This window comes from Megascapheus bottae, unplaced genomic scaffold (genome assembly GCF_031878675.1).
Source record: "Megascapheus bottae isolate mThoBot1 unplaced genomic scaffold, mThoBot2.hap1 HAP1_SCAFFOLD_245, whole genome shotgun sequence".
Taxonomy (NCBI): Eukaryota; Metazoa; Chordata; class Mammalia; order Rodentia; family Geomyidae; genus Megascapheus; species Megascapheus bottae.
The window spans coordinates 40,663-50,052 of record NW_028327431.1 but is presented as its reverse complement, the minus strand read 5'-3'; the positions used below and the strand labels follow the sequence as shown (position 1 = coordinate 50,052).

At 61.6% G+C, this 9,390-nt stretch overlaps 1 protein-coding gene across 1 annotated transcript; it reads right to left on the bottom strand.

Moving 5' to 3' along the window:
- Positions 1 to 781: 781 nt before the first annotated feature.
- On the bottom strand, positions 782 to 9,137 carry LOC150039861 (calcium-binding protein 8). The gene is made up of 3 exons (XM_090327553.1): positions 9,079 to 9,137; positions 6,210 to 6,366; positions 782 to 2,317 (listed from the first exon to the last, which is right to left on the bottom strand). The coding sequence occupies exons 2-3, from the start codon at positions 6,358 to 6,360 to the stop codon at positions 2,190 to 2,192; spliced, it is 279 nt and encodes a 92-aa protein (XP_090183679.1). The 5' UTR covers positions 6,361 to 6,366; positions 9,079 to 9,137; the 3' UTR covers positions 782 to 2,189.
- Positions 9,138 to 9,390: the final 253 nt, after the last annotated feature.

Here is a 9,390-nt window from a genome sequence, read left to right as displayed (position 1 = left end):
GGCAGGTGTGTTTGGAGGGAGGGCAGGTGTGTGTTTGGAGAGAGGGCAGGTGTGTGGGGAGGGAGGGCAGGTGTGTGTGGGGTCAGGGCAGGTGTGTGCATGGGGTCAGGGCAGGTGTGTGTGGAGGGAGGGCAGGTGTGTGTATGGGGTCAGGGCAGGTGTGTGTGGAGGGAGGGCAGGTGTGTGTATGGGGTCAGGGCAGGTGTGTAGGGAGGGAGGGCAGGTGTGTGGAGGGAGGGCAGGTGTGTGTATGGGGTCAGGGCAGGTGTGTGGGGAGGGAGGGCAGGTGTGTGTGTGGGGTCAGGGCAGGTGTGGGGAGGGAGGGCAGGTGTGTGTGGAGGGAGGGCAGGTGTGTGTGTGGGGTCAGGGCAGGTGTGTGTGGAGGGAGGGCAGGTGTGTGTATGGGGTCAGGGCAGGTGTGTGGGGAGGGAGGGCAGGTGTGTGTGGGTTCAGGGCAGGTGTGTGGGGAGGGAGGGCAGGTGTGTGCGTGGGGTCAGGGCAGGTGTGTGTGGAGGGAGGGCAGGTGTGTGTATGGGGTCAGGGCAGGTGTGTGTGGAGGGAGGGCAGGTGTGTGGAGGGAGGGCAGGTGTGTGTATGGGGTCAGGGCAGGTGTGTGGGGAGGGAGGGCAGGTGTGTGTGTGGGGTCAGGGCAGGTGTGGGGAGGGAGGGCAGGTGTGTGTGGAGGGAGGGCAGGTGTGTGTGTGGGGTCAGGGCAGGTGTGTGTGGAGGGAGGGCAGGTGTGTGTATGGGGTCAGGGCAGGTGTGTGTGGGTTCAGGGCAGGTGTGTGCGTGGGGTCAGGGCAGGTGTGTGCGTGGGGTCAGGCAGGTCTGTTGGGGGGCAGGGCGAGACGCCACCTTCCTTGGCTGGTCTGGGTCCTCCAGACTCTGATGTGTGTAGGTGTCGTGGGTCAGGGGAGCCCGGCGCCCCCTCTCCCTGCTATGGCTCAAACCCTAGTGGCTGTGCTGCGGGCAGCGCTGCCCCTCGGTGGGGGAGGGCTCCCAGGGCCCCACGTGGCCGTGGGGAAGGCTGCAGAGGTAACGTGGAGGAAGACTGGTGGAGCCCGGGGTCTCCAGGTCTCAAAGGCAGTGGGGGAGGGCTGGGGCGCAGAGGCTTCCCTCTGTGTTCAGACAGGAAAGATGGGGTGCCAGGGCACTGGACAGGAGAGCGGAGGGGGGCGGCTTCGGGATTCCACAGACACAAAGCGAGACGTGGGGTGCAGAGGCGCAGCCCGAAGCCGGCAGAGAGGTGCTGGGAGGAGGCCGGCGGGCGGGTGGCTGGCCAGCTTGGGCTAAGGGGGGCGCTGGGTCCAGTGCCCGGGGGCTGCAGCCTTGCCCAGTGCAGGAAGAATTCACTGGCCTTCCGCGTCTGTGGGCTCAGCTGGCCCACGTCCTTCTCGGGCACCTGTGGAATCTGAGGAGATGTGGGGATGGACGGCCAGGTGACAGTGCCGTCCCCGCCTGCAGACCCCGGGGCCGGACCCCAAGGCTTCATCCTCTGCCTGAGAAGCTGTGTGCGGCAGGGGAGGCAAGCTTGGGTGCTGCTTGCAGGCATCCACTTTGTCTTTCTGTCTGTCCCTTGTGTGTGACAATGGGGACGTTCCTGGCTGTGGCTCCACTTGTCGCTTATTTTCCTTGATGGCGGCCAAGGGCAGGAAGCTCAAAGAAGGCGCTGCAGGTCTGGGATGCTGGTGCCGCGGCTGGGCTAGGGGAGGGGAAAGCCGCAAAGCCGGGTGCGGGCGCCCCGCCAGCTCCAGGTCTGGAGGCTCTCCCCCCCCCCCCGCGTCGCTGGGCGGGGCCTCAGTGGCGTCTGTGGGCTGTGGGGATGGGTTGGGAGAGGGCGCCCGTCTCCCCCTCTGCTCCCCGCCCCTTACTGGGGGCCGCAGGAAGCAGTAACTTTATCTTCAGAACTCAGAGCTCTGGGCTCATTATTGCATTAGGAAACAAAACCACGACAGCGAGAAGAGCCCTTGTGCGGACACCCGGAGATGGGGTTGGCTGAGGCCCGGGTCCGGGTAGGGTCCCCGCGGAGGTCGGAGGTCAGAGGTCGGAGGTCGGAGGCTCTGCAGTGCATCCTGCAATGCCACCTCCCGGGTACGTCCTGTGTGTCCAGAGGTGCAGGCGTGCAAGGTTTCCAGGGCAGGGCGGATGACGGCTGGGTCGCCCGCTCCGTCACCGCCCGGTCCTGCCATCTACTCCATGCCACTCCGCAGGATCTGGTTGGCGGCGATGAGCATGACGCTGATGATGAAGGCCATGGCGAAGGCGCAGATGAGGCTCTTCCGGACACAGGTCTGCCGGTTCTGCTTCTGGGAGTGCACTGGTGGGGGGACCCGGGGAGGGAGGGGGAGGGGATGCCCCGAGGTCAAGGACACAGGGATGGCATGGTGGGGAGAGACGAGAGAAGACACAGTGAGACCAGAGCCCACGTCCGCCAGACACCACTGCCCCAGCCCCATGGACAAGAACTCACGCCCTGGCAGGCGGGGAACGGGGAGGGGGGACACTGCATGGCCTCAGAGGCTAGAAGAATCATGGCTCCAAGCCAGCCAGACAAGAAGTGCACAAACCTCCCCCATCTCAACCGTGAGTGTCCCCTGCTGTGTAGCTGGGATGGCAGGTGAGGGCCACCACACCTGGCTTGTTGGTTGAGAGAGGGTCTTGGTAGGCTTTTGCCTGGTTGGCCTCACAGAGACCAGGAAAGAGAGGGACACAAAGAGGCTGTAAGAGGGACTGGGGAGACCACAACCCTTCAGAGCCACACTCCAGTGGACCTGCCCACAGCCTGGACCTGACCATGAACCCGTCAGAGGGAGAGCACAGCCAGGACCCCAGCAGCGGTGCACCCACAGCTGCGAACTGGTCAGGGGTTGACCCGCAGTGACATGATTGGTGACAGACCCATGGCTGTGACCCCATCAGTGGCCAGTCCGCGCTGGGAGCACATGGGCTGTGACTCTGTTGGTAGTGGCTCCACTGCTGGCCTCGGGGGGCCCCCGGGGGAGAAGCTACCTTCCTCACGGAGCGGGAGCACGTCCCATCAAACCTAATAGGAGAGTGCATACAGTGGTCAAGGGGTCCACAAGCCGTCGGGACGGTAAGATGCCCCTTCTCGAGGAGGAGTTGTCTCCTGAACCAGCAGCCACCGGGAGGTGGCCTTGTCCCCAGAGACACAGAAGGTTTCAGGACAGGAAGTCAGCAGACCTTGCCCGCAGGGCCCTCCAGAGCCTCACCAGAGTCCCACACAGACCCAGGCCCCCCCCAGCTCTGCCCCCCAGCTCACCCCCCTCCCAGCTCACCCCTCTCCCAGCTCTGCCCCCTCAGCTCTGTCCCCTCCCAGCTCACCCCCCTCCCAGCTCAGCCCCTTCCAGCTCTGCCCCCTCCCAGCTCACCCTCCCCAGCTCTGTCCCCTCCCAGCTCACCCCCCTCCCAGCTCACCCCCCTCCCAGCTCAGCCCCTCCCAGCTCTGCCCCCCAGCTCACCCCCCTCCCAGCTCACTCCCCTCCCAGCTCAGCCCCTTCCAGCTCAGCCCCCTCCCAGCTCACCCCCCTCCCAGCTCAGCCCCTCCCAGCTCTGCCCCCCAGCTCAACCCCCTCCCAGCTCACTCCCCTCCCAGCTCAGCCCCTTCCAGCTCTGCCCCCTTCCAGCTCTGCCCCCTCCCAGCTCTACCCCCATTCCTAAGCTTGATTGTTTCCCCTCCTCTTGCTGTCTAATCCTCCTGGATCCCTTGGGCCTGTGGGTGCTTGGTGATTTCAGACAACCCTGCACTTGCTGATCAGAGTCTTAGGTTCTCGGCTGATGGAAAGATAAAAGCTTGGTGCACAGCTGGTTTCTCCCAGGAGTGAGCAAGTGTGAAATGAAGCCAGGTCCAAGGAAGAAGGAAGAGAAGGGAAAGGTGAAGCAGGGGGGAGATGGGGCGCAGAGGCAGGTCCCTGCGTGTCTGCGGGACGGCTCCCCGCACTGCTTCTGCCTCCTGTCCATCCCATCCCGAGGGACGACCGAAGCTGTAGGCAGAGAGTGGGCAGGGGTGGGGTGGGTGCAGAAGCTGGTCTGCAGAGAGGGGGTTAAGGACCGGGAGGCAGTCCCTGGAGAGGCAGCCGCCCTCCGGTCTTCACATCCCTCAGCGCAGGAGGAGATGGAAAGAAGTACAGAAAGAACGCCGACCGCTGCCCATGAGCAGAGCCGGAGCAGAGCCGGGGCCCTGGCTGCCCGTGAGCAGAGCCGGAGCCCTGGCTCATTTCCTAGCCAATCTCGCTGAGAAGCAGACCTGACTTGGAATCTGAAATTCACCCTCTGCCACGGTGAGAGTCATTTTCTCTTCATGCTGGCTGCCTCACAGATTGTGAGGCCACGCACAAATTCTGACTTCACGCTGCCCTGGGCTCCGTCCACTTCTGTGCCTGAGGAGGTGGAGGGGGCCCGAGCGGGGCTGACATGCTGTGCCCAGTGCTGGCAGGACGGGGCTCAGCGGGTGGACAGAGGCCCGGGCCCGCAGGCCTGGCGGGAGCAGGCGGGGCCTCTGACCCTCCAAGCTGTGAATGGTGAGGGTCTCTGGCCAAGGCTGTCGGCGGGACCTGAGCCCACGGCTTGTCATACCCACGTCCCCGACTCCTACAAACTTTTCTTGCTGTTCTTAGCAACAGAAAACCCTGCCAACACTTGGTGTGGCTGGCAGAAGGCTGACCTGCCACTAATCCATCTGCTTCTCCGTAATAATTTAACTGTTAAATGTCACTTGCCTTCTGACCTGGCAGCGCGTCGTATGTCGGTGTGTGTGCTTATTCTCAGGGTCTGTTCTGTGTCTCCGGGAGGACTCTAGTCACCCGGGATGGTGGAAAGGCCCACACCCGCCTGCACTCGCTCCTGCACCCAGAGGCGCCGCCCCATGCCAGCCTCCTGGGTCTACCTGCGGGCTGGGCTTGGCTTCAGCAAAGTCAGAGCCAGCGAGCCCCGGCGCCACCATGGGGTCCCGAGGCTTCAGAATTCATCATGACTGTCCACACAGCCGGAAGAGATTTCCTTACTCCATTTATTTATTTAGTAAGTCGTGGGGCTTCAACTCTGGGCCTGTGTTGGGGCCCGGTCGCCATCTCTGGGGCCTGGTTACCATCTCGGGGGCCCGTTCACCATTCTGGCTCAGTGGCCATTAAAGGGCTTTGGCCAGGCTTTCCTTGCATCCCTCTCTTGAGGTATTTCTGTGTAGTGACTCCTCTGAACCCCCTAGGGCAGGTCCTCAGCCCGAGAGCTTTCCTGCACCTGTCCCACCCAGTATCTGAAAGTTTCCCCCAACACTGTGATAGCACCTTGGCCTTTTTTTCTGTTGGGCCCTTTCCCAGTTCCCACCGCCTCTTTCCCCCACAGTATATAACCATGTGCCCGATGCAATAAACCTGAGACCTGCTGTGCTTTCATGGCTGACACAGCTCCTGGCTCAGTGTTGTTTTCTCCCTGGTACTTGGGGGAGAGCTGGGTTATCGATACTTGCCATCTCACTCGGCTCTGTGGGACTTCAGACTGGCCCTGGGTGTCCCTCTTATACCCATGTTGCTGGAGACCAACAGGCCTGGGCGCTGTCCCTGAGCTCTTCAGCTCAAGGCCAGCGCTCTACCACTTTGAGCCACAGTGCCACTTCCCATTTTCTAGTGGTTAACTGGAGATAAGAGTCTCAGGGACGTTTCTACCCAGGCTGGCTTTGAACCGTGATCCTCAAATATTACCCTCGTGAGCAGCGGGGATGCTATTTGCCAGTCATTGCAGTGAGTCTTCCAGGGAAAGTTCAGAGAAGCTAATGGCTGTCTCTGAGCTAACACGGCAGGGGCTTAACTTCTTTGCGTGTGAGCCTGAGGTTTGTGCTCAGAGTCTCACACTGGCTGGCAGGGCCTCCGCCCTGGAGTCACGCACTTGCCCTTTTACCCTTCAAAAGGAAAAGCTCAAGTGGTCTGTCTTGTCTCCTCCCTGGCTGGTCGGGTGCACAGCCTCTGGTTTAGGTCTTCCCCGAGGTGGGGTGACAGCCGTACTCACTGTGTCCAGCCACTGGCCAGCACGGCCGGCTGCCGAGGCTAGCCTTGAACCACAGTCCCCAGAGTCTGCTGTGAGCAGTGCGAGTTACTCAGGCTGTGGAAGGTAGCCTGGCCTGGTGGCCTTGGGCATCCGGGGACTGTGCCCCAGCCCTTGGGCAGGGGGTGGCGGGTGGGCAGGGGAGCGGGGCCTACCTCCTTCGAACTCGGTCTGGCAGCTCCCCGCGCTCTCGTTGAGGCTCTCCTCCTCATTGATGATGATGTTTTCAATGTCTTTCATGGTCAGGTGGTCCCGGAACGCGTGGTACAGGATGTGCTTCAGCTCCTCCAGCGTGACCCTCTGCATGTCGAACTGCGGGGACAAGCGGTGGGCGTGACCGGCGGCGTGTGGGGACAAGGTCCGGGCTGGACCCCGGCCCCTAAGAACTCAGAGAGCCCCTCCACTTTGCAGGACAGCTGCGAACCACTCTCCGCCCTGGGAGGGAACCGAGGGTGCCCGGCTGCTGCATCTCGGCCGGTTGGCTTCCTTCCTGCCGTGGTCACTGTGCCCCCTCCTGGTCCCGCCCCAGGCCTGCACAAGCTGGCCCATGCATGGCGGATTGGAGACGCAGGGAGGAGGAGCCTCAGGCATGGTTGTCAGGCCAGGGCGTTGACCTTGGCAGGACCACTGCTGGCCTCCCAAGTCCACTGGCACTCAGCGAGCCTACTGTGCGCACGCACGTTGCTCTCTTCCCATTTCTCCACTTGTGGCCCGTTAGAAGGAGGAGGAAAACCTGGCGTCATTGCTCATTCCTGTCCTCCCAGCTACTCAGCAGGCGGAGACCTGGAGGACTGAGGTTCAAAGCCTACTCAGGAGGCTGACATCCGAGGATCATGGCAGCAGTCAGTGAGTTTAGCTCCAATAGCTACCAAAGCAGTGAGGACGTTGCAGTGAGACCCTCCGATCTCAGCCTCCGGAGTGGCTGGGCGACAGGAGTGAGCTGCTGTGACAGCGGGTTCAAGGCCCCCGACTGTGAGACACGCACACCTGTTGAAAGCGTGACTTAGCAAGAAAGCTAAATAAATTTGTAGGAGATTTCCATTCCACTTAAAAGAACAAACTCTTTTAATAGGAGTTAGCTCATTAAACGCTGAAGTAAATATTGTAGCTCATTAAATACAGCTTTATTTATTCGCTTTAGCAGAACGCAGCAGAATGTCAATTTCAGAATAAATTTTTAATGAATGAAGGAGCTTAGAGAACCTTGCTTATGCCCGCAGGGACCGGCTGAGTTTTCCAATTAGCGTGACTCATCACAAAGCCGCACCTCCACGGCACGGGAGCCTGGAGATTGTCCCCACAAACCCTGGCACGGCCACGACCCAGCCACACCTGCCGCACCCCCGTGGCTGAACAGGAGGCGAACGTGGCCCCCACACACGCCAGGGGTCCTTCTGCAGCCCAGCCCCTGAGCCACGGTCCCGCCTTGCGCTCCACCCCTGGACAGGCACCCACACTTCCCCACCTCCTTCTCACCTCCCCCACCTCCTTCTCACCTCCCCCCTGCCCCCCCTTCCCCGTGCACCAAAGCCAGCCCTCGGTGACCTGCAATGGAGCCACCAATGGGCTGGCCACGATTTGCGTACCACCTTGGAGATTTACATCTGGCCTCGGTGGTTTGCATGCTGTGATTTGAAGACACTGTCACAGGAAGGCGACAGGACATGCACATCTTTCATCTTACCGGGCGTGTGCCCTCGTAGTGGGCCACCAGACTGTCAGGTGATGACGGGGTGGACAGGTGCTGGGTCCCCCCCTCCCCCCAGCTAGCCATGGAGGAAGCTGCTCCCCCTCTGGTCTTTCCTAGCTTTGGAGAACGGAACGTTTAAATGATTGTTCCACTTCATAAACTCTGGCCCAGGGAGGCGCTGGGCAAATTGTGAAATCAAATAATTCTTTAGTGGAAATGAGGTTTAACATAAAAGCCCGCTGATGAAGGTGGAACGTCCCGAGACCACATTCCCCCCTGCACCTCAGTGACCAGGAAGGCGGGGGGGGGGGTGAGCGGAAGTCGGTGGCCTCTCTGTGAGAAGGTCAGCCGTTCCCGAGCACCAGCTAAGGACAGGCCGTGGCTTGTGGAGACAAAGTCCTTCCTGTCCAGCCTCAGCTCCTGCCCCACCCGGGACTGCAGAGGATTAACGCCTGGCCCTGAGCACCCACGTGGCTGGAATGAGGCCCTTGCCATGCCCAGTTCCATGTCCAGCGCCCAAGCTGTGAGCTCTCAGAGGTAAACAGCTCCGCCTCCCTCCAGAGCTGAGCTGATGCTGGAGACTTCTGCCAGCCACGTGGTCCCGTCCTGTCCCCATCCGGGGGCCGGGGAGGGGGTCCCTGCCACGGGGTGGGAGGGGAGTGGTTAGAAGAGCAGGGTCTGTGCGTGCGTGGATGAGTGTGGGGGTCTCGGCCGTCCGTGTCCACAGCACGCCTCCCTCGGGAGCTGACGGAGGAGCGGAAGCCAAGGGGCAGAGTGCATCACTTTCTGCCAGCCAGACCCCTGGAATGGCCGGGAATGCCCCCGCCCTCCCTCCCTCCCCCCACCTCACGGGGCCTGCACCACTATGTCACCCAAAGCAGAAAACAGAAGCACTGTGGAAGGGGCCGCTGTGGGACACCTGTGGGCAGCCCTGCCGGTGGGCTCCACCTGGCACCCATGCCCTTAACGCCCTGTCTGTCCCATCACCGCGATGTCACAGGGGTCCTGTCACCTACAGAGGAGGAAGCACTGGGACCAGGCCCGAGGCCCCGAGTGTTCTCCTCTCCACAGGATCCTTCAGTTTGGGGGATTCCTCAGGGTGTTTTATTTACTCGTCAGCTCAGCAAAGGCAGCCAGCCGCTCCAAGCAATACGAGCCATTCGCGCCGGTACAGGCCAGGACTGTGAAACTCAGCCGTCTGCCCCTGGTTAGAACTCCAGGGACCGGGCAGAGAGAAATCTAAGCATCGTCTGAGCCGGCAAGGCCCAGATGGGAAGGAGATGAATCAATTTCCACCCTGATTAAAATCCTGCCCACAGCGGCAGGTGACTCACCAAGTCAGAAGGTTCCTGAAGGACCGGCAGGCACCGCGTCCTGCCTGCTGCTCCTGGTCTGTCTGTCTCTCCCTGTTCTGTCCCCACACACACTGAGGAGCACAGACCTGCCTTTGGGGAGGGGGCCATACTGGGTTTGAACTCAGGATCTGACACTTGACATGCAGAAGCTCTGCCACTTTCCAGCTCCTTTTCCTCTACAGGGCTCACTTTGAGATGGAAACCTTCCTACCTCCATCAGCCCCACTCAACCTCCTCCTCCCTCCCTCCCTCCCTCCCTCCCTCCCTCCCTCCCTCCCTCCTTCCCTTTTA